At 36.3% G+C, this 23,379-nt stretch overlaps 2 protein-coding genes across 3 annotated transcripts in view; both read right to left on the minus strand.

The window, feature by feature from the left end:
• nfxl1 (nuclear transcription factor, X-box binding-like 1) overlaps positions 1 to 3,139 on the minus strand; it is a 60,364-nt gene extending 57,225 nt beyond the window's left edge. Inside the window, exons 1-2 of the mRNA XM_088922552.1 lie at positions 3,096 to 3,139; positions 1,058 to 1,272 (exon numbers count right to left, since the gene is read on the minus strand). Coding sequence (XP_088778678.1) covers positions 1,058 to 1,259 — 202 coding nt within the window. The 5' untranslated portion in view covers positions 1,260 to 1,272; positions 3,096 to 3,139. The remainder of the gene's footprint in view (positions 1 to 1,057; positions 1,273 to 3,095) is intronic.
• Positions 3,140 to 7,144: 4,005 nt separating this feature from the next.
• cnga1b (cyclic nucleotide gated channel subunit alpha 1b) lies at positions 7,145 to 21,974 on the minus strand. 2 transcript variants are annotated; one of them, XM_088913838.1, is made up of 8 exons: positions 21,780 to 21,974; positions 14,284 to 14,409; positions 13,449 to 13,511; positions 11,927 to 11,971; positions 11,700 to 11,822; positions 11,233 to 11,340; positions 10,078 to 10,184; positions 7,145 to 9,135 (listed from the first exon to the last, which is right to left on the minus strand). In XM_088913838.1, the coding sequence occupies exons 2-8, from the start codon at positions 14,385 to 14,387 to the stop codon at positions 7,727 to 7,729; spliced, it is 1,959 nt and encodes a 652-aa protein (XP_088769964.1). In that variant the 5' UTR covers positions 14,388 to 14,409; positions 21,780 to 21,974; the 3' UTR covers positions 7,145 to 7,726. The 2 variants fall into 2 exon arrangements, with proteins under 2 accessions (XP_088769964.1, XP_088769972.1); XM_088913846.1 differs by lacking the exons at positions 14,284 to 14,409; positions 21,780 to 21,974 and adding an exon at positions 13,766 to 13,823.
• Positions 21,975 to 23,379: the final 1,405 nt, after the last annotated feature.

Below are 23,379 nucleotides of genomic sequence, written 5' to 3' on the forward strand. Positions count from 1 at the left end.
ATGGCATCCTTGTGTTGTAACCTTCCTTATGTTTATAACTTTGTATGACTAAAAAGGTGTACACGTGTACAGTACCATTCAAAAGTTTGAGTACACCTGCTTGAAACCAGGTTTTTCACGATTATTTGTGCTTTAAACAGTATAAACTTGCCTATAAACACTTAATATCTATTACATGATAATGTGTACTGATAATCTTAAGTGAACTCCATTGAAAATGTTTAATTTTTCATTTTCAATAAAATGAACACCCAAATTTCAGTCTGAAGCCCAGGTTTAATTAAAAGTCAGAAATGTGAATAACATGGTGTTAGAACACTAAAAGTTTAAAATTGTCTTTGTTAGATGTTCTCACAGTTAACTAGCATGTTACCTCATTTACCTTTTGTCACCAATTATTGGTAAACAGATAAGGGTTCACGATTACTATAAATATATGGAGCATGGGCAAAACAATTGTAATTCCTGAATGAACATGGCAAAATTTGCTCAGCGAGTCTATAATTACTTTAAGAAATGAAGGTCAATCTTTAAGACAAATTGCAAGAACTTTGCAAGTGTCAATACCCGCTGTGGCCAGGACTATCAAACGATATGAAGAAACTGGCCCTCATGAGGACCGAAAAGGTTCAGGCAGGCCAAAGGTGACCTCAGAATCAGAGAATACGTTTATTAGAGTCACACGTCTGTGAAACCGGCAGCTAACTGCCCCTAAAATACAAGCTGAGCTCAAGGCAACTAGAAGTACAGATGTTTCAACATCAACTGTTCAAAGGAGGTTGCGTGAAGCTGGCCTCAAAGGTGCAGTTTCTGTGTTTTTTGGCCCAGGCAAGTCTCTTATTCTGCACTCTTAACAATGGTTTCTTTGCAGAAATTCTTTCTGGTAGGCCAGCTTCACACATTTCTTCCCTATATAACACATTTATTTCTGTATATCAGTATGTCCATTTTTGAATAATAAAAAGTGATGGCTTGCACAGTTAGCCCCATTAGTTCACCATCAGTTTCGTATTTCCAGACGACATCACAGCAAAGCAGTTAAAATTAAGAAACTGACCTTTATTGGAAATCGGTTCCAGTACACCCGCTGCATTTCCACCTCTGCCCCTGCCAGGCCTTGGGCCACCATCTGCGCTAGCGCCAGGGGTCTGGACCCCCTTGTCTCTTGGGGCCCTGGGAACTGCATTCTCGAGGGGCACACTCGATCCTCCCCGGCCCCGGCCTCTCCCTCTGCCGGGCTGACGCCAGGCGGGTTCCATTACGCTCCTGAAACTACAGATTCATACAGAAATGCCCAGCGTTATAAAAAAGCCACTCATTGCTGGTGTACGTTTCAACAACCTAGGGCCTAGAACACAGGGCAGAAGGTGGGAGTACACCCTGCTGGTGTCCTCTTCTTATGCTATACTAGACTTCACTGGTGAGACTACTCTGTATTCTTGGAGTAGAGTCACTGCTCCTCTGGGTTGAGATGAGCCTGTTGAGGTGGCTCGGGCATCTGGTGAGGATGCCCCCAGGGCGCCTCCTGCTGGAGATGTACTGGGCATGACCCGCTGGGAGGAGACCCTGGACAGAGCCAGGACACACTGGAGGGATCACTGTATATCTCTTGGCTAGTCTGGCCTTCTGCTTGGGAGTTCCTCAGGAGAAGCTGGAGACTGTTGCTGGGGAAAGGGAAGTCTGGCCTGCCCTGCTCTGCTCAGCCTGTTACCACCACCACCCTCACCAGGTGGTTAGAGAATGAGATGAGATTCTTGACTTCAGAACAAGAGCTTTATTTGTACGATCCTAGCTTTTTTATCTCCGCAGCACACCATCTAAGAAAGGTGACTTGAGATTTCAGAATTGCCAATGTGTTGATAATTTTATTCTTAATAAAACATTTGCATCGCCATTTAAATCCACTGGAATATTTCTTCTCATTTCAATGCTGTAACAACCCATTTTCAGCACACTGCCCCCACTGTTTTGAAGGTATGCTTCTGATAAAAGGCAAAATGCAAAGCAGAAGCAAGTGAGTTCTATTCAGTTTTCCAAATGATTTTTAGACCCTTCGTCCCTCACTGTAACCAGGTGAGGGTTAAAAACATCACATTGAGTTAGACCCAAAGCTTTCTGGTAAAAACTCATTAGTGTTTGGTAACTGTTTTCGAGAGTGCCACAATTTAATTTTCATTACAATTTTATGTAAACAGCAGCAAGTTTATTTGATATCTCACAAATGGAGTTTAACCCAGCTGAAAAGAACAGTAATAATTTAGCATGTTACTACTAATTCCTACGATTTTTTTAGGCTGACAATTTGTATCCAAAACAAGGTGTGCTTAGTGCAGTGAATTACTGTACCTTCTTCGGAGTCTTTATATTATTCACATAGAAAATGTTCAGGTCTTCTGACAATAAGCAAATGTTATACAAATACATTTGTTAAAATAGTGTTTTTATGTATGAACTATGTGGTGAAGCAGAGAATTTTATTAGTTGAGTCCTGGATCAAATACAAAATCTGGTACAAGGTTAAATTAGATTTATTTCCTCTTTAAATTCGTGCCTTGAACTGCGATCCCATAGAAAATAGGAGAACACAGGTACGGACGCTGACATATGTGTATGTATAAATTATGTCCGTATTTAGAAACTGGATATCTTTAACCTCTTCTGTAAGCCAACCTGTTATTTGGACTGAGAACTCGGTTGTAATTTCATCATTTTGTAACCCTGATAATGCAACACAATTTCAACGTATACTAACGTGTTATCAACACATGCATTACTTTCTACACAAACGTGATAAAGAGTCATATCGCAGATTACTCAAAACTATTATAGTCTAATCCTAATATTGATTATTAAACAGTCCGCCAAGTGATCGTCAGAGTTCAGATCCTTTCTGCAATTGGAAGTCGAATGTCCTGCATTGCAACTGACCCCCTATGCTGAGCTCAAAATGTCCGATATAGTAAAACATAAAATAATTCAGACAGTCTATACTAATTCATCATGTAAAGCACTTGTTAACAGTATGTTGACCATACAATTTTTAGTATTTCAACGTATAACATGCTCCTAGATAGTCCATTCAAAAATATACTCACCAGTGCAGAGTCACTACTCATCTAGATTTTCTTGGGCATCATGCGCAAGCTCGGAAATCAAGACGCAACATGGGAGCAGTAGTCTTACTTTAGCCACGTACCGTTATAAATCAATTATTGAAAACTACAATTCCCACTATGCACCGTAATGAGTAGCGTAACCGGCGAATGCAACGTGTCAGAGTAAAGATGAAATGTATTGAATGAATTTCCTATCTCTTGTAAAATGTCGTACGGTTAATGAGCATCTTTAAACGTTGGAAAACAAACTATAAAAATAAATTGGAGTATCATTCTCCTCCTTTTAGTATTTTTATGATTGAATTGAATTTGTGTTTGTTTTCAATAATCGTTCATCAGCGGTTACCTGTGAAATATATCTTTAAAAGGGTACATACATTTTGTTGATTAATAAATACAAAATAATATGTATTTTCCATTTTCAAATAACGTTGACGTTTTGTAAGCTTACAACATGAAAGCTTACCGTTTAGTATTACAGCTTGACTTGGGGGAATCTGGTGAATGAATACCTTGAGTAAGTGTTACCCCTATGGAGCAGGGTCATCTAGAATGTAAAGTCCTGCCATACGAGCCGTCCCATCTAGTGCATTTCGAAATAACAAGGTTGTTCGTTACTGGTGCTTTATTCTAGACCACCATAATTGTGAAGTGTATAACGTACAGCATATTTTAAGTTTCCAGTTAGGCTACTATATATCCTAATGATCCATGCAAACTTTTTTTATTTCATTGAAGTGTAAAATTAATCTTTAGATTTATTCCTTAATTTATTTATAAAGAAACAATAAACAGATTGCCGTTTAATGTTAGGAGATGAATACATTACATGGAGAAAGTATGCTTTGTAAGTTTATAGGAAGGTTTAACTGCCACTTGATAGGACAAACGAGTATTCAATGCATTCAGAAGAGGTATCATTGACTGCTAGTTCAACAAGGTTAATTTAAATCCATTACTAATTAAACTCTTTTAATATGCATTAATGTACGTTTTGTGTTTTATATAACCCAAAAAAACAGAATATATTGAAATACTGGCCACCTCAATTATTCTTTTTTATTTTTTAAAAAATTGGGGTTTATTTTTTCTCAGTTGGAAAAGTAGAGTTTATGCTTCAATGGCTGCAAAGGTGCACATCAAGAGTGTTGTCAATAGATATTTTTGTTCTTTGGTTGTGTACTGCTGGTGATGCACTGGTTAGCATTGCTGCCAAGGCAGCACTGGGGCTCTGTGTTCAATTCCTGTTGTTTTATCTGCTTAGAGCTTGTATGCTCTCCCCATATTCATGTGGATTTCCTCCAAGTGCTCCGGCTTACTCCCACAGTCCAAAGACATACAAGTAGGTTAAATGGCTTCTGGGGATATTGACCCTGGAGTGAATGTGGGTGTTTGTGTCTGTGTGTGCTCTGTGATGGACTGGCATCCTGTCCAGGGGTATGCTGCCTGGAGCCCATTGCTTGCTGGGATAGGCTCCACCTCCCTCTCTATATTGTATACCCTATACAACCCTATACCCTATATTGGATAGAATAGTTAGAAAATGGATGGTCTGTTGTGTGCTGCTGTCTCGGGGGACACAGAGAAAAGGCAGGTTCAGAATGTGTGAACCTTCTTTTCATATGGTATAGTACTGTAGAACTTGCAGAAACATGTGTAAATAATTACACACCAGTTTTTTTAGAAAATATATACTTTAATGAATACTTTACACCTGCTTAGGCATTATTTTGTTTTAGTAAAGGATAGTATAGCTGAGAAAGTAGGTCTGACATTACTACTTTTCATTCTCTATACAGATTCTGAAGTAGAAAATTAACAACAGATTTTAAAAGAGTGCACTACAGATGAAGTTGTGAATTGAAGGAAGTAAGTTTTGCTTATGTTAGATATTTCTACATTTTTATATTTGCAAACTGAAACAATTCTCACAGTTGACTTACAGTAGGTACGAGAGCAAGTGCAAATAATTTCTGAAAAGGATTATTTGGATCCTGGCTCACTCAAGAGCTTAAACTATTAGTAGGTCCCAAAAATGGTTTTCCCCTATGCAAATTTCAATTTAATTAAATAGTCATCCAATCGGTCCTGCACAGTGCCCAACTTGGTAAGATTTTAGTAATTCGTATGGATGCTGTGAGGGAATTAAAATTGTCAAATGATTGTAATGATTCTAATAAAATTTTCATTTTACCATATTCTTCTTATTATTTTGGTATGCATCTCATTATTCACAAAATTTACTGCAAAGCAGACCTTTCAAACTAAATTAAAGCTAAATTAAGAGCCATTTACAGTACCAGATAAAAGTTTGAAGAAAGTTAGATTTCATTAAAAAATAAAAAATACAGTACATTATGCAGGATGGATCGCTTGGACAAGAAAAATGTGAAGGATTTGGACAAGAAAATGTGCTCTTATTTCTGTGGTATTGTTGGATACTGTATCCAGACACTGTCTACAATTAACTAACATGTAGACTAATATACAGTAAATAAAATCATGAGTTTAAGTCATGTCACTTCAAAGACAGAGCTGAGTACATACAACCCAAGATATTTCACATCAAAAGTCACAGGAAAAGATTTTGTTAAAACCTCCTGTAGATGTAGCAGATGGTTTTTAATGCTCTTTTTCTGTTAACTACAGTATACAGTATGGTCTCTGGTTTACTAAATGGAATATGCCAAACATAAATGATGATGCAAAATCCCCTTCATCGATAACAAAACTGCATATTGTATCATAACTGTTTCAATTTTATTTTAAAATAGATTTGAAACTAGAACACTATAAAATCAGATGCCTTATTTTGGACAGTTGACATGTGCCATCCCTTGCTTTGCATTTAAAAAGATATAAATCCACAATTACCTTTTTCGTTTTGCACTGATATTTGATTTGTGTTCCTGATTACCATGTCTTTTAAAGTTGCAATTAAGACATTGATGAGGACATTTAATACAGCTTTCAGAGTAAATGGGGGTTGCGTTACATTTGCAACTACTGTATATCTGAAGTTTTTTTTTTTCAGAATAGAAAATTATCTGGCTAGAGATGCAAATACGTATAATACCCAGGGACCAGATGGAAAAACAAGACTTCAAGGGTCATTTTCATGAAAGGTTGACTTTGTGTGAAGTTTTTCTAACCCTTTCTTTAGGAAAGGATACCTCTTATTTTACTAAATCAAAGTGCGCATTTCAGTTTATTTTAGTAACTGTTAAATAAGAAACATGGCTTGTTTGTTCAACTTAGTGTTGTTTTCTTGCTGGGAAAAATGTATTTGAACAGGGGAAGAGTCTCATCAATACAGTCTCAAATCTTTCCTTACATCATTTGTTATTTCTAAACATTAGAAATGCAATGGCCACGTTAATTGTATTGTAGTCTGTTAAATAAAATGGCATTTGTTGTTATCTACATTATGGTATCATAACAACATCCATTAAGTACATTCTGGAAAGACATTATTCCACATTTTAAGCATATAAAAACAAATCTACTGGTGTCATAGAAAACCAGTGGTGTTTCCATCAACCTCATTTTTAAATCCTTAAATGCTGCATATTTTAAAGCTTCCCCTTTTATGTATTTGAATACAGATAATGTGATCAGCCCACTTGCATTCGTACTATAATTACGAATCAATATTTAGAAAAAGGACAGAACATACAAATGACTTCTAATATTAATAATAACAGTGCATAACATAGCATACATTTTTATGTTATAGTTTTTAATGAGGTGTCAGTGCTGGCCTAGAATTGAAAATAATAAAAAACTGGGTGGATAGGGAGACAAAAGTAACTTTTACAAACACTAAAACATTTCTTCCCTCTTTCTGTTCAGTTCTGTTATGTATAACAGCTACTGTATAAGTAATTTACATTACAGGTAATGTAACTGCAATAAATAATAACTATACCTTGATAATATATATTACAGGTAATGTCTTTGCATTGTACATGTTTGATATACTGGGAAAGGTCACTGCCCTTATATAACCATTTGGCCTCCTGCATAAACTATATCCAAAATAAGAACTATGCAATGAGATCAGAATCACATTCCGGTATGCTTTTTGACGACAACATGGATTAGTATGAATTGTGCTAGGTTAATAACTGCATACTGTACAGTAGGTCTACTTTATACACATATTGTTCTGTAAATTTTATTTTGCATAGTTAATGCCAGACAGGTGGATACATTTTTATCTCTGACTGTATGACAACTTGAATTAAAACTTCAGGATTTAGTCATTATTTCCTATATTCTCACGGCTGTGTTTTTTAGAATGTCACATTCACAAACAGGCATCCTCATATTTTCACAAAAGTTGCCACGTACAATCAAAAAGTAATGACTGATTTCCAGTTCTTGCTATGCAATTATGTAGAGTTCTTAACTTTCATCTTGCAGAATGCTGTTTCTTTTAATTATTCTTCACTTACTCATATTTACACAGTGTGTTTAATAAGGTGGATAATTACAAAGTATTTTACAACACTGTGCTGTAGGCAAGTTTTGGACTTTAGGTCCAGCACAGAATGTCCACAGCACTGCTGTACTGCAGCTTAACTCTATTCAGCTTCACCCTAATCTTTCTACTTTGCTTCAGCAGGTTCAGCTCCAGCCTCTGGATCCACCAGTTCAGACATCACAACCTGCCCAGAAGACATCAGCTTGTTTTCGATCTTAGTCACCCGCTGCTTCAGCTTCTGCTGAGCTGCCTCATACTCGGCTAATAGTCTGGCAAACTTAGTCTGCAGGGTCTCCAAATTTCCGTACATTTTGTTAACTTTCTCCTCCATGTCTTTCGGGTCGGGTCCTAGCTTAGCTATGTCCAGATCGAGGAGCCCGTCCTTCATGAGGATTTGTCTTCCTTTCTCTTCAAGCATGGCCTTTGCATCTGGGTATTCAGTGAGGGCTTCCATCAGGTCATCCTTGGAAAGGCAGAACAAATCCGAGTATCCAATGCTGCGAATATTGGCAGTTCTACGGTTCCCAGCTTTACTGCCTTTAATGTTCAGGATACTAATTTCCCCAAAGTAGCTGCCATCGCTCAAAACCACAAACTGTGTGATCCCATCATCAGCAACGACAGCCAGCTTACCTTCCTTGATGATATACATTTCCCGGCCAATGTCCCCCTTTCGGCATATATAGTCGCCTGGGCTGTAGACTTGAGGGCGCAGCTTCAGGACCAGTTCAATCAAAAGTCCTGCCTCACAGTCAGCAAAGATCCGTACCTTTTTCAGAGTGTCCAGGTGAACGTTGATAGCAATCTCAGCTCGCAGTTTGTCTGGGAGATACTTCAGGACTTCTCTTTCATCCACAGCTTTCTTGTTGGTCCACAAGTAGTCAAACCACTTTATAACTCTCTTTTCCAGGTCCTTGCTGACTTTGCGAAAGTGCATGTACTGTTTAATAGCATCAATCCTTGCCTGGAAATCTGCCCTGGCAGCATTCATATTGGAGATCATTGAGCCGACGTTACCGACAATGGTAGCGAAAATCAACACGCCAACCAGGAAATCGATGACAACAAAGAAGTATTCAGAGTCTTGGACTGGAGGAGGGGTCTCACCAATGGTGGTCAGTGTTAGTGTTGACCAGTAAAGGCTGTACGCATATTTCCTGACAAGTCGTCCAAACTCTGGATCGGAAACATTAGGGTAGACCCATGTGTCTGCCCCAAAACCAATCGCTTTAGAGAAGGAGAAGTAAAGGCAAGCATTCCAGTGAATGATGATTACGATGTACATGACAAGGTTGGAGATTCGAAAAATGTTGGGATAGTTGGTCCTTGTTTCTGTTCTCTGAAAGAATTCAAACATTCGGCCCACTCGGAACAACTTATTGAGTCGGATCTCAGGGTAGTTGAGTCCCATTTTGAAGTACATGACATCGGTTGGTATCATAGACAGCAGGTCTATTTTAAACTGAGCAGTGTCCATGTATCGTTCCCTCAGTTTCTTTTCATCCCTCACCAGTAATCCTTGCTCCAGGTAGCCTATGATAAAACACAAAAATGCAGGAAAAAGAAATAACTATAAGTTCATTGGGAACTCAGACCTTTTCTACGTTAAGAGAAGCACTATTACATAATTTATGTGAGAGCTATCAGAAAGCGGTGATTCCATAGGTCCAAAAAAGACAAATGTGACAAAGGAGAAATTTGAAAAAAAATACACACTTCTTATTTGTTCTTCACATTGTTTTTACTTATGTTAACAAATATTTAAATGATTGTTAATCTTGCAAGGTGAAAGAAAGATGTCTTAATCACTTTTTTCACATTAAGCTCAAAAGACAGGAGAGGATCAAGTGTGACTCCCAGATTCTTGACTATGGCTGACAATAGGGAAGACATCTACTGTACTATTACTGTGACAGCTGAGAATTGCTGCCCACCAGTAAAATTTCTGTTTTTTGTCACTATTTAGCTTCAGGAAATTTGATGAAAACCAGAGTTTGATGTCATGCCAACAAGAGACAAGTGACAAGACTGAACCCTGAGGCACACCGTGATTAGGGGATTTAGGAGGACCAATAGAGATAAAATGCTGCCTGTAAGTCAGATAAGAGCAAAACCAGGTAAAGACCACTGATAGACAAGAATGTGTGCAAGCGACTGAGCAACACTAAATGATGATCGAGGAGCAAAAGGATACTTATAGCCTACTTATACTTATATACTTATAACTTTTTTGCATTCTTTGTAGCGCCTTGGGATATTTTTAATGAAAGGTGCAATGAGAAATAATTCTATAATTTCTGAAATTTGTGTTAGAGTGTTGGTTAAATTGGTGTTTTGGTGGAGTCCTGGAGTGTTGGTTTGCAGAAAAAGATGGGTGAATAATGCACTAGTAGTCCAGTCTGTTCCGTAGAACATTCTGAAACTTTATTCAAAACCCACTGAAAACCATTTCAAGAATAAGTTTGATTCTCTTACCTGTCCGTGTCCTGAATAACATGTCGGCTAGGTATATCAAGTCTGACACATAGTCTACAATGAACCAGGTGATCAGGTAGTCATGTTGTAGCTCTTCAAAACAGGCTCTGTTTTAAAAATAAAAAGCCATCACCTTGGAATAGTACTGTATGTAAATAAAACAATATAACAAGCAAATGGCAACCTGTGCAATATTATTTTATGGGGTTGTGCAGCAGCCTATAGCTTATAAAAAATAAATATATTTTTATATCCCTTGTAGATCCGAATGTAGTGGAAACATTGATGTAACCTTGAATATACACAGGGTCTCTGGGAAAACAAATCACATTTGGAAACTAAGTTGTAGACTCTTTCCCACTGCTCGAGGACCCCAGACTTCTGAACAGGGTCTGCTAGGTCAGTGACTTGTCTTCTAGTTTATTGAACTCATTTTTTTGTATTAGTGAGGCCTAGAACAGTAAGTTGCATTCCAGTTTTCAGAAGGCTAGACCTGTGTGTTACTAATACATTATGCATTTTAAAGAATTGCAAAGCCCTCCAAATACAAAACAATGTTTGTAATGGGTCTCTGTCTTTACCAAATACACTGTACCTGTCCCAGGCTGTGAAGGTCACAAAAAGGGGTAGCTAAGATTCTGTGCTAAATTAAGTCATTTAAGATAAGGTATACAAGTCAGATAAGATCACTTCATTAGCCAATTTCTTGCATTAGGAATTTTTCATTTCAAATATCCCAGCTTGCTCTCCATGAGACACACAAGCAGGGAGAGAGAAGCTTGGGGTCAGAGTGCAGGGTCAGCCATTTATACAGAATCAGACTAGACTGGACCCAGGTGGGTTCAAATCCACTCCAAACAGGGAGGCACGAGTGGGGCTCCAGCCTGCTCTAAGTTCACATTAGCTGGAGTCTGGTTCTTACTAGGGGCAACACTGACTTTGCCCACTGCGCCACCTGGCCGTTAAATCACAACTCTTGCCGTTTAGAGAACACCGATACACTATTGAAACCTGAAACAGTGCTCTCTAAATGACAAGACATCCCAAACTAGGAGTACACTAAGCATTATGCTGATGTCTCTAAGCAGCAACACATTTCAAGAGTGCATTCCCAAATGGAAAAAAGTACCATTTCACCACTATATTTTCCATTACCTTGCAATGATCATGGTCCAGTTATACATAACAGGCATCGTGATGACAAACAGCCAGTTGTAGTACATGTTTCCCGCTGGGTCAATGATATAAAGTTCCTTCTTTGGTCTGCGAAGTGAATAGAATTTTTTTACAAATCAACATTTTTATGTAATTAAATAATGTAATCAAAGATATGACTTGATATGACATATGCTGCTGCTCCTAGATAAGTTCCACAGACATTAAAATAAATTAGTCACCAGCCATGAGCAGTAGCTGGTGAAAAGGGTTGTTGCTTATAAACTGTGTAATGCGTTCTACAGATATACAGTAACTGCTGGAAAATGCCAACAACTCCAGTTATTGTTGAACCTGCTGTTTTTTTAATGCAAGGCAATATTTTATCATACACTGAACAAATGTTTTTTGTAAGTGATTTCCTTTAAAAAACTCACAAACATAACTACTCCAAGAGCAGCACTTACTGTTCCTTTTTCTCCTTTTCCTTGTCTTTCTCCTTCTCTTTTTCCTTTTCAGCTTTTTCTTTCTCCTCTTTCGCCTTTTCTTTGTCCTTCTTCTTTTCTTTCTTTTCCTTCTTTTCTTTTTTGCTGTGGAATAATCCATGAGAAGGGCAAATCATTCCAGGGAAATAATAAAAAAGCTAACAATAACAATTCCATCAGAACAAACATTTTTTCCAGATATTTCTTACACTTTTTTCTCCTTTTTCTCTTTTTTCTTTTTCTTCTTGTCCTCCCTAAGAAAGAAATAAACAACACAGTTAACAATTTGAAGGCAAGTAACTGTAACACCCTCTGGGTACTTTGAGAAAGAATAATATTTTAAAATTTCCCTTAAACTGAAACAAATGAATGTGTTACATTACCCCAAGATGGATATTGCTGCACACCCATAAAAATTGGCGAATTGATCAAATATTGCTGACAATGATCAGACATAATGAACAGCCAATCAATGTTTATTCATGTAAGCTACTACACATTAGATATAATACATGATTTAAATAGCTAAATCAGCATTTTATCATATTCAGATTTAAAAAGGTGCTAATGCTTAATTTAAAAGTTAGTGTTTTTATTAAAATCCCATTTTATCCCAAAGTGTCACATACAGTACTGTAGATATGGAGATAGGCTTTCCACTTTACCATTTAGGATAGCTTTGTGGAGTGAAGGGACATTGTTTACTAATGAACATTTTCTACTTTTTCAATCATTAAATTCTGTTGTTCTCAGGTGATACTGGCCTCACGGTGGCATCTCTAATTGCCTTCATACCCAGCTGTTCAGTTTGGAGCGACAGCTTGATCTAAGCAGTGTCTGGGTGATGGAATACGCCCTTTGAACATCTTCATTTTACTCTGTGAAAGTGACATTGTCTTTGAAATGTTTATATCCTTCTCCGGATCTGTGTCCTTCTACAAGTTTTGGCTTAAGTTCCTCTGAAGGCTGCTTGGTCTTCATTCAATACCTGACTGAGGGACCCTACAGGGACTGGTATATTTATTGTGAAACCACATTAACCATTATTTAATACATCCAAATTTTTTCAATTTATCTAATTTATGTTGTCATAACAAAGGGGGTGAATACTTACACAATGTTTTTGTTTGTTCTTTCCTGACAATTTAATGTATTTCACCACTAAAAGTGTTTCAACATTCAACATTTCAACATTCAAATTTTGATTAAAAGTATTTAATATCTCATATGACAGATGGCACCAACTGCTGCACAGTGCAAGAAATTCAAGTGCGGAGGAAAGAGAGCCACCAGTATATCCACTAATACTATTTACAGTATAACAGCCACCTGTCCCACTCCAGACAGATACTGACCAGGTCAAGTCTTGTTTGACTCCTGAGGTCTGATAAAGTCAGGCTAGAAGGTGCTAAAGCTGGTGCCATATACTTTGAATTAAAATATGTTCAATACATCTTTAAATTGTTTGAACAAAGTTGAAATTCTCTATATTCTGTTACAGTCATCATCAGAATAATTTGTTATAATTTCAAAACTCAAGCTGACGCTCAATGAATAAAATGATAAGTTAAGTTGCAGGCCAGAAATAAGACTAAACAATTTTTCAGTGTGCCATGTGACATTCACAATCCAGAGAAGGCAATTTTCAGAAGCATCCTCCTCACTACAGACACAGTTATAGTATTTTTCATGTGAATATAATCTCTTTGAAAAGAAGAGTTCCATCCTTACTCTTCATTGTTGTTGCTGTTGTTGACATTAAAGAGTGCCTGTGGACCAGATGGAGATTCGTCCCTGTAAAACAATGATAATGCATAGATGTATGCATAAAAAATATACAACCACAGATACATATTTCATTCCAAATTAAGAAGATGTTGATGTAAAGAGTGGATTTTAGAAATGACTTTTCTTACAACAATTGTACCACTCTGCATCTTATGCTGTCTGTGTCTGTAAAGGAAAAACGGTAATAAGTTGTGTTTTCCAGAATTGATTATTTAAAGGCCTATTTGCAGAAATCTCTAAAAATACTTGAAAAAAGTTACATTTTGTTCAGAATTTTGCAGCTAGAATCCTGTAAAGGTAGTGTGCAAGTGATAACTTCACTCCTGCCTTGTTGTTTGCTCTGGCTTCCTGTCAGGTTTTAAATGAATTTTATTCTGGAAAAGAAAAAAAAAGTTTTGATACAGCTTATCATTTACTTTTGCAAACAAGGGCTTTATCTCTGGATATTATAATATATATAATAATATAAAACATCTATTCATGTATGTATAATTTCCTATATACAGTATGTATTATATTAAAATATATTTTAGAATACTCCAATTCTGAGGAGAAATCAGTCTAGTATTTTTCTCATGTGCTTGACTTTTCATATCAAACTTAATCCAGGACATAGGAACACATAATGAGTCTTAATAAACCCAAACACAAACAGAAAAGATACAACATTAATGCCGACCTCCTATCATTATTTACTCATTAGGATAGATGATCAAATGAAAATGACCAAATGAAATTGAACGAAATAGGACACATTGTTAAAATGATTTCTCCTTACTTTGACTCTCCACTCTCCATCCTCTCCACGTCTTCATCCATATCCTGCAGAACTATCCGTGGGGGCACTATATGGGTACGATGAGTGTCAATTACAGACGCCATTGACGTGTCTTTGTCAGGCTTCCTTTGGAAGAGAAAATATAGCATACAAAAGGTGTTAGAAACTCAGAGGTCTTGAATTGAGAATATTGAAAATAATGCCTAAATCCAAAATATATTTAAACACAGTTTAGTTTCACAAATGTTCTTGAATAATTCTTGTTTGCATTTCAAATGAGCTTATCACATTTCTATGGAGTGTATGAGCACATTTAAGAAGGTCAAATCCTTCCACTAAAGTAAAAGTAAAGAATACCACTAAAAGTAAAGAATCCGTTTTTTCCACAGCACTTCCAAATCTGAGGTTTGAGGTACAGTATGTGCATCAAACCCTCTATCATGCACATTATACCACAATAGATCAAGAAGGACCTAAGAATTAACTTTAATAGAGCAGTTAAGGCTTTTTAATAATTCCTGATTAATTTGGTACTGTTTTATGCATGTATTATTATGACTCACAACTGCTTGCCTTAATATGGCAAGTCTATGTACAAATGAGTGTTTTATCTTTGTCAGGTTAGGCTCTGAAAAGATTTTTCCTTATTCACACTTCAGTAAAATATTACTATTATTCATATATTTTTATACTTCAGTAAAATATTACCATTATTTATAATTTTCCAGTAATATACATTTGTCTCAATGTGGTGAAGCAGAAAAAATATATGCATGGCCTCTGTTACAGTTTTTTCCACTCTACTACTCTCTTTGAACTGGAATACAAGGGAGTATGAAAAGGAAGGCTTTATAAAAATGTGTTATTATAGATCACAAAATATTTTTAAATAGAATTCTAATAGGCTGTACAGTTTTTCAATTTTTATTATTATTATTGTTGTTGTTTAACACTAATGCCCATTGAAAGTCCTCACATCCTTCCCAAAGTACCATACTATGTGACCCAACAGCCTTATTTTACCTTTACCACACAACCTCATAGTGAAAAAGAAATACTCAAATATTTTGTAAAGCAACTATGAAAGAAAACCTAGAAAAAGTATTTATTTTTCTGTCATCGTATTTATTAGTTTTATTTCTTAATTTGTTTAATGGCAAAGTGCTTTCAGCTGTCTTGACATAAAAAGTGCTGTATAAAATAAAATTATTATTATTCATATAAATTTGAATTAAGATCGAAATGAGTAAGCTGCATTCTTTCTTGAGAGGTGATAGGAGCTGTGCATTTGTAATTTGAATGAATAGAGCAATATGTTATGTGTTACTACAAAGCACAACAGTCATTTTAAAAGCAAATCTAGAGTACTAACAAAATTTGGAAAAGTGCCCTGAATATTTCCCGAATTATGAGAAAAAAAGAAAGAACAATTACTATCATCACTACAAAACTCCCAAGACATAACAACAACATTGCTGTCCTGAGCAAAATGAGACAAAAGAGGATTGAGGATCCACATTCTTCTGAAAAGGAAAAACTACCAAGGAAAGACACTTGGTCGCAATGGTTTTAGCCATACTATTGTAAAAGCGCGGCAGGTTCAGACAAGATGGCATTCTTGGTTTAACCCACGTTCCCCAGAAGGCAATGGGAAATCACCTTCCAGCCACAGTCACCTGATTAACTGATGGAAAACAATTGGTCAGTTGACATTTTAAACCAGGAAGCTTAAACTTAGACAGCACTTATACTTACACTTAAACATACACGGCATGGAGTGAAAAAGGAGCAAGCAAATGAACTGATTGACAAACCGATGGACGTGTTTGTTGAGTGTTCTTTTTGAAAAAAGTCTCGAAGACAGATCCAATCAAAATCAAATTAAATCAAATAAAATCAAATTAAAGTTTATTTATCAAATGCACACCAATACAGCATGCAGCAGTAGTTGCTGGCAATGAAATGTCTTTTCTTGCCAGCTCACAAAAATCACAAAATTCACAAAAACACAAAAATCACAAAATTGAGTCTACGAAAATAAGGTTACATAATAATAGATGTCATAGAAATTGAATAAAACTCAATATGAGTAGAGCTGCTATGTGTCCATGGTGTATGCAATATATACAAGTAGTGCAGTTATGCTGAATACAGTGAAAACTGTGTGTCCATGTAGCCATTACAGGTGCTTTGCCAAAGAAGATGTGTATTTTTGATGGCAATTAAGCAGTTTAGCTGCCCAGTTGTGTGTTAGAGAGTATCTGAAGAACTTTAGTTAAAATTCAGAAAGAGCTAGGTGTTCCTTAGATAATAAAAGTGTGAATAAAGCCTAAACACTTTTTGTCATCTCTGTTCAGGTGAAGGTTGCAAAGATCCCTGAGTCATGCTGACTCAGGAAGGAGTCTTTCATGCCATTAAGAGCAAGATCTAGCTCATGAAAATGACCATGTCCTGACCAACACTCCAAAGGACAATACAATCATCCTTAAAGAGTTAAGCACTAGAGCACAGTATGATTCCGATTTCTGGGACCAACAAGAAGGAGCAGGGAAGGTCAATTACAACATCACAGCATTCCAAAGCACCTTCTTCAGAGAAATATCTGGAAACATCCTCAGACAAAGCACTGGCACCTTCTTGATTCAGTTATTGTGAGAGCCTGTGATCAAAAGGAAGTCTGAATTGTAAATGCTATGTAGGGACTCACCAGTTGCAGGATGGGCCTTCACCTTGATAGTTTTGCCATTAATATCTGACTTGCACCACAACATATCAAGCAGCCAAATGTGAGAGAAATCAATAACAATTACTTTGCTTCACAAACATCTTTGGAATAATATCCAAGAAAAGATTTCTGTCATGCCCAAAAAACACTGATCACATTAAAAAGAATTAAAAAACATACAGTAAACCCCGTAGTACTGAACGCATTGTCACCCATCACAACCAAGACTGGTCTGATGAGAATGGTGTTGAGATTCAATGTCTGATTGACCACACAAGGAAAGCTTGCTACATATAGAAGGGTGACATATCATGCCAACAAAATAAGGAGCAATACCAATTGCTCAAGCCAGAATCTTGGAGAAAGATCTGAGACTTTAATAACAGGTAATAACAAGATAAATTCTTCACAATAAATACAACATAAAGTACTTTGTTCAGAATATAAGGACCACTTAAATCCACAAGATGGTCTGAATAAAAATTATTTTTTAATATAGTCATTAAAACCAGATTAAAGAAGCACTTTAAGACTCTGTGTAATTAATTAATTCTGTTCTATAAAAGCCATAACCAAAACCATCTTCCACCAGCCTAAAAGAAATTCACTCTCTGCCCCCCTTACCATCAAATTAGAGTGGTGGGCCATGAAGAAGACTATGAACAATAACAATAAATAGATGGCTAATCACTGGAAATCTTCAGTACATTCTAATTTTGCAGAAGTCTACCAAGGGTTTTGGACACTCATTTCATATCTAGAAAACCTAGGCACTCCATCAGCATACTTCAGGAAATTCAGATGACCCAATGCAGCCATTATTGCTACCCTCTTGTAGATAACATGTCACTAACCTCCTTGAGAAACACCAACACTGATGCTCATGGAAGGTCCTCTGCATTAAGTGGGAAGACTACTGAGCTAACACCTGTTCATTAAAGCCAAAGAACCCAAAACCGAGGCAATGGTCCTTATGTACCACTTTCACTGGACTGGACATTGTACAGTATGCAGATACCTGATTCAATTTCTTCTACTCCCAGACCAGTCAGTCAGACCCACTGTGGTAAAAAAATAATTACATGAGGGATAAATGTATGCTTTAAAAAAATGTGGACATCATGATCTGTTTGGGACAAATCAAATCACCTCAATGACATTCCAGCCTCACTTTAGAAGAAAAGTCCCCATTCTCAAATCAAGAATCAAGTGTATAGGAAAGAACGGGAAAGGAACTTCATCCAGAGGACAGCCCACCTATGTAAAAACATTTGCAGTTCCTGCACGTGTGTGTCTGTGCTCTAGATTTGATTCCTGAGCCACATCAAGACCCATAAGGGAGTCATGATAGAGATAATTCTCAAATCAAGGCATCACCTCATGATGAATTGCTTGCAGGAGGCAAAATCTCCTCAAATATCAAACATGTCATGTCATTTGCCAAACCACTTTATACCATACGGTGTCATGGGAAGCCGGAGCCTACCCGGCAAGCAAAGAGTGCAAGGCAGCGTACACCCTGGACAGGGCGCCAGTCCATCACAGGGCAAGTGCAAGCCAATCAGACATGGGGACCATTTGGAGGCCACAGTAAAGGCCAAGGGGGGGAATTTGGCCTGGGTACCAGGATAACTCCCTATTCTTATCGAGAAATGCCCAGGGCTCTTTAATGACCACTGAGAGTCAGGACCTCGGTTTAATATCTCATCAGAAAGACGGCGCCCACTACAGTTTAGTGTCCCCGCCACTATACTGGGGCATTAGGACCCACAAAGACCACAGGGTGGGCACCCCCCGCTGGTCCCACTAACACCGCTTCCAGCAGCAACCATAGCTTCCCAGGTGGGCTCCCATCCAGGTACTGACCAGACTCGACCTTGCTTAGCTGCTGGGCAAATATCTAACATTTCTCCTGGAAATATATTTCTTTAGTTTCTACTATATATAAATGGCTACCACATATCAGATTAAGCTTTCGGTTTAGGTTTAGCTTTAGGTTTAAGGCAGTAGGAAAAATCCAAACACCTTAACAGAGGCCACATAGAATGTCATAATGACATTCATAATCCTGTGACTAAAAGACACAGCAGGTTAATGTTCATAACAATGCATGAGAGCAGAGTCATCTCTTGTGTAAGGATTAGGATTAGAATTCTGTTACTGTTACTGTTGGGTCACAAATACATATACTGCATGTACCACATGACGACATGTAGGTTAAGTTTGGTTGGCTACTATAAATTGTCCATTTTTTGGTTTCAAGGCATTTTTGTGATATTTGTTCCCAGTATAACCAGTACTGGTTATGAAACAATAGAGAAATACATCAAGATGGGCTTGATGGGACAAATGGCCTTTCTGCTGTTGTTTGGGAAAATGGCTACAAAGGATTATGGCTGTTACTATAATGTGGTCATGTACAGTAGTTTCCAGGAAGTTGATTTGCTGACCACATAAGGCTGCACTAAAATAATTTTTTACCAAAAATGGTGCAAGATGTGTCTGGAGTTTGCCATTCCCATGTAACAGTGTTGGAAGGGATTTTTTTCTTTTCATTCTCCACCTTGAACGTGTTAGCGGCATATCTTGACAATCAAAAGTTTTTAACCTGGTTTTTGGCTTTCATGACCCGAGTCCGCAAGTGACAATGACAGAGAGAATGAAAGGTGCACCCTACCTCCGGACAGATAATACCAAATCCTATTATTGTAAGTTAGGCTAACCCTAAATATTCCAGTCCATTAAGCACATTTTTTCATCCGATTAACCTAGCTTTATTGAAGCAACTGTATAGTATGTACATTTCAAAATAATAAAATTAAGAAAATTCAGTTTAATCTGTTTTAAAGACATTATTATGTATTAAATGATATCATAACCGAGACATACAGTACAGTATATGGTTACTTTCAAAATATGCCATAGTCTTACACTGAGTATCACGCAGTTGTAGATACTGTACTGTATGGTGAAGCTGACCTGTAAAAGGGATTGCATAAAAGCACATTATTTGTAAAAACAAAAATGTTTGAAATACTTTAAAATTTAGAAAATAGTCAAGTTAATTTATTTTTAGTTATATTTAAGCAAACACTTTTACATGTGTTTTTTTTATCGAGGAAGATATCAATATCAGATGTAATTATAGTATTGTATTATTATACACACCAACATATTTTTAAAATACAGGTATGTGTGAATTTCTTTTAAAATACATAATTTTCTACTTATATACTGCATATTGAGATACACAGAGACAAGACTATCAATATAAACAAGCACTTTTAGATTAAACTTAAACCAATGTTATGATTAACCCAGATGGAACAGAGGTAGAGATGTATTAAGTGCATTTTAAAATTACATCTAATTCTAAACATACTATATATTATATACAGTATAATATATATTACATTATATTTTAATTCAGCACACATTGACATTTCATTAAAAAAATTATATATTAATAGGTACTATATTAATGTAATCATCTGTAGGAGGAGCTGGACTGATAAAAGTAGTTATATTTAAAATATTTTGATATATATCAATATCTGCCTATTTGACTAAGAACTTTGTAGGATCTGTTTCAAACATAACCTACAGGCTACTATAGAGATGTCCCTGTTTTACCTTATAGGAATTCATAGCACAGTCCGAAAAAAAAAGTGTTCTAGCAATAATGCATGACTTATGATTAAAATGTCTATTGGCGTAAGTTACTTCATGTAATTAAAAAAGTCTCAAGATGCTTGTTTGATCCATTCTGAAACTTCTTAAAACTGCCTCTTCATAACTTCATGTTCACTGTGAGGACAGATGTGTTACCAGGTGTGAGTCACCAGTCATTTTATTAGTCTACCACATGGCACTTGATTTAGGTTTTGGCATCTGTTACAGGTTATGTCTGCTTAAATCTTATTAGGTCTCTATTGGGACTTCACAAGTACCTATCAAAGCATTATCTATCTAGAGTTGACAGAATTTGCCATCTTAGAAACAAAATATCCTTAACAATTCAAATCCCTCATAATGTAAAGCAGAACAAGTTATGTTACAAATGTATTTAAACTGAAGGCCTTTGTTAATATTATACATCATTGTACTCAAAGAATATAGTGGTTAAGAATATAGTGCACAATTGGTATTGGAGAGTCTAATTGCACCAGAATAATGAATTCAGGATTAGAAAAAGCTGCTTAGAGTCACAATAGCCAGCATTGAATTATTTATGTCTATTTCTTTACAGCAAGGATCTAAAGATATAATGGTATTCTGAAATTAAATTTTAAAAGTGAACATATATCCACTTGATGGATTACAGAAAGAAAGTAAATGGATCCTCAATATTACAGTACCAACATACAACACTAAAACAGATTAACTGAAATTAAATTATTCTGAAGCTTAATAAGAGCATGATAAAAAAATTAATAACCTTAAAACAATCCTAGATATCATCGCCAAAACTGGACCATATTTAAAACTACCACATCTCTATTACTTTTCCAAAGGAAACTATTTCAACTACAGCATGTAGCAAGTCACAGACTTCAGGTACTTGTGAATGGCTTTACTTCTTACCACTGAGTGAAATGAGTACATCTAATTTACATTTAAAAAACAAAATTTTAGACTGCAACAAGACTTACAATTGTAAGCCTGGCTCAAATAACCATAGATGTAAAAGTCTATTTAAAAAAGAGAAGAGCCATCAAATAATGTACAGGTAAAATCAATTGAAAAAACACACTGATAAAGGTCCACTCACCTAATGCTAGTTGTCAGCAAATCAAACGTCCTTTTTTATTTTATGGAATCCTACATGTCACAATAATTCCTCGCAGGCAAAGGCAACTAGAATCAGATGTCATTTTCCCATGTGGTCAAAAGGTCATCCGTATCACGAGGCATACAATCGCCCCCTCAAACAAAATCATCAATTTTGTCTTTAATTATTATTGGATAGAATTAATATTATTGAAGGGCTGCAGCATGGCTCTGCCTGTCTCGTCAAGGATTGACCCTGTGCAGGATTTGCGGATTTGGGAGATAGATGAAAATGACAAGAGCAAAGTCACCATGATCCCCCACCTGAGTGGAAGCTCATAAATATGAATGAGCTTCACTGCTGTGGCACACGGAAGAAGAAGCCATTGGTAGTGTGTTATTTCGTGAAGCAATGTGCACTGCATTCTCTCTGGGCAACATATAAGTTTGCTTTTAATACAACAGCGCTGCCTAGCACAATCATGTTAATGCATCAGTAGCAATAAAATCATTGCAAGAAGTGTACATTACAGCCTATGGGTACAAAATAGTGTTTTGCGTTGTCTGATGGACAATCTTTTTGTTTAAAGTTTTATTATTGCTTAAATCTGAAAGGCTTATGCACAGTACAAAAATAGCAGTGTGAATCTTTTCAAGATTAGGGTATACAATCTGAATACGGTACTAATACTTTAACAAAAATGCAGGTTTAAGTGTCTTTTATGAAACTCTTTCTTCTTGATTTTTTAGTTTGTTGGACTTGATTGTCCAAGTGTGTTGGATTGAATATTACACAACCATAACATGGTTGCTATTCTCATAAACTGAACATCACGATATATAAAGAACTTTGTTACTGGTCTTACATTTTTAACATGTTGTAGCACTTTGGTGCAACATTATGTGCATGCTCTTTATATATTAAGATATAGCAAATTTCATTTCAATGTGTTTAATGACTCATGCGAGCTGTTGACAATCTATACCAAATAGATTAGGAAAATGTAATTCATACTGTATCACGTATGCCAGCAATTGAACAAATTACACACTTATTTTGCATTTATACATTATTGATACCATACATCATTGGCTTCCTATTGACACATAGAAAAATCAAAGCACCCAGTTTCACAGCCGCTACCCACACAAACTACTGTACTGTATATTCAACACAAGAATATAGAAACTATAAAGTACTTTAGCTTTGATACAGAACAGTGCCAGTACAGCAGTATCTCTTATACAGCTTGTGAAACCTGGGTTGGGTGCTACGTTCTACACTTACCGCAGTGTAATATGACATACCTTTCAAACAGCAAATTGCTATTATTAGTAACAGTAATGTTACAGTAATACAGTAAGAAAATTAACTACTAAACTACCAGCCAAATTATCGGAAACTGGTTTTAAAATTGCTATTTCATTTCATGTAGAACTTCTAGAATAGGATTAATAAATATTCTACTTATAGTAAGAAAAATAAATCACAAAGTAATTATTTTATTTTTACAACTTACTTGGGTACTTTACGGTAATTAAAAAGATTACCAATAGGAGGGATGCGTGTTTATTGCAGGGCCAAGAAGAAAGGGGCAATC

Source organism: Atractosteus spatula, chromosome 1 (genome assembly GCF_055471065.1).
Source record: "Atractosteus spatula isolate fAtrSpa1 chromosome 1, fAtrSpa1.hap1, whole genome shotgun sequence".
Classification (NCBI taxonomy): Eukaryota; Metazoa; Chordata; class Actinopteri; order Semionotiformes; family Lepisosteidae; genus Atractosteus; species Atractosteus spatula.

Excerpts from the sequence above, each read along its gene's own strand:
- cnga1b (XM_088913838.1), bottom strand. The coding sequence starts at position 14,387 with ATGGCGTCTGTAATTGACACTCATCGTACCCATATAGTGCCCCCACGG. Across the intron at positions 13,512-14,283 it reads ATGGAGAGTGGAGAGTCAAA|GGACGAATCTCCATCTGGTC; the intron begins GTAAGGAGAAAT and ends ATTGTTTTACAG. Across the intron at positions 11,972-13,448 it reads AACAGCAACAACAATGAAGA|GGAGGACAAGAAGAAAAAGA; the intron begins GTAAGGATGGAA and ends TTTCTTTCTTAG.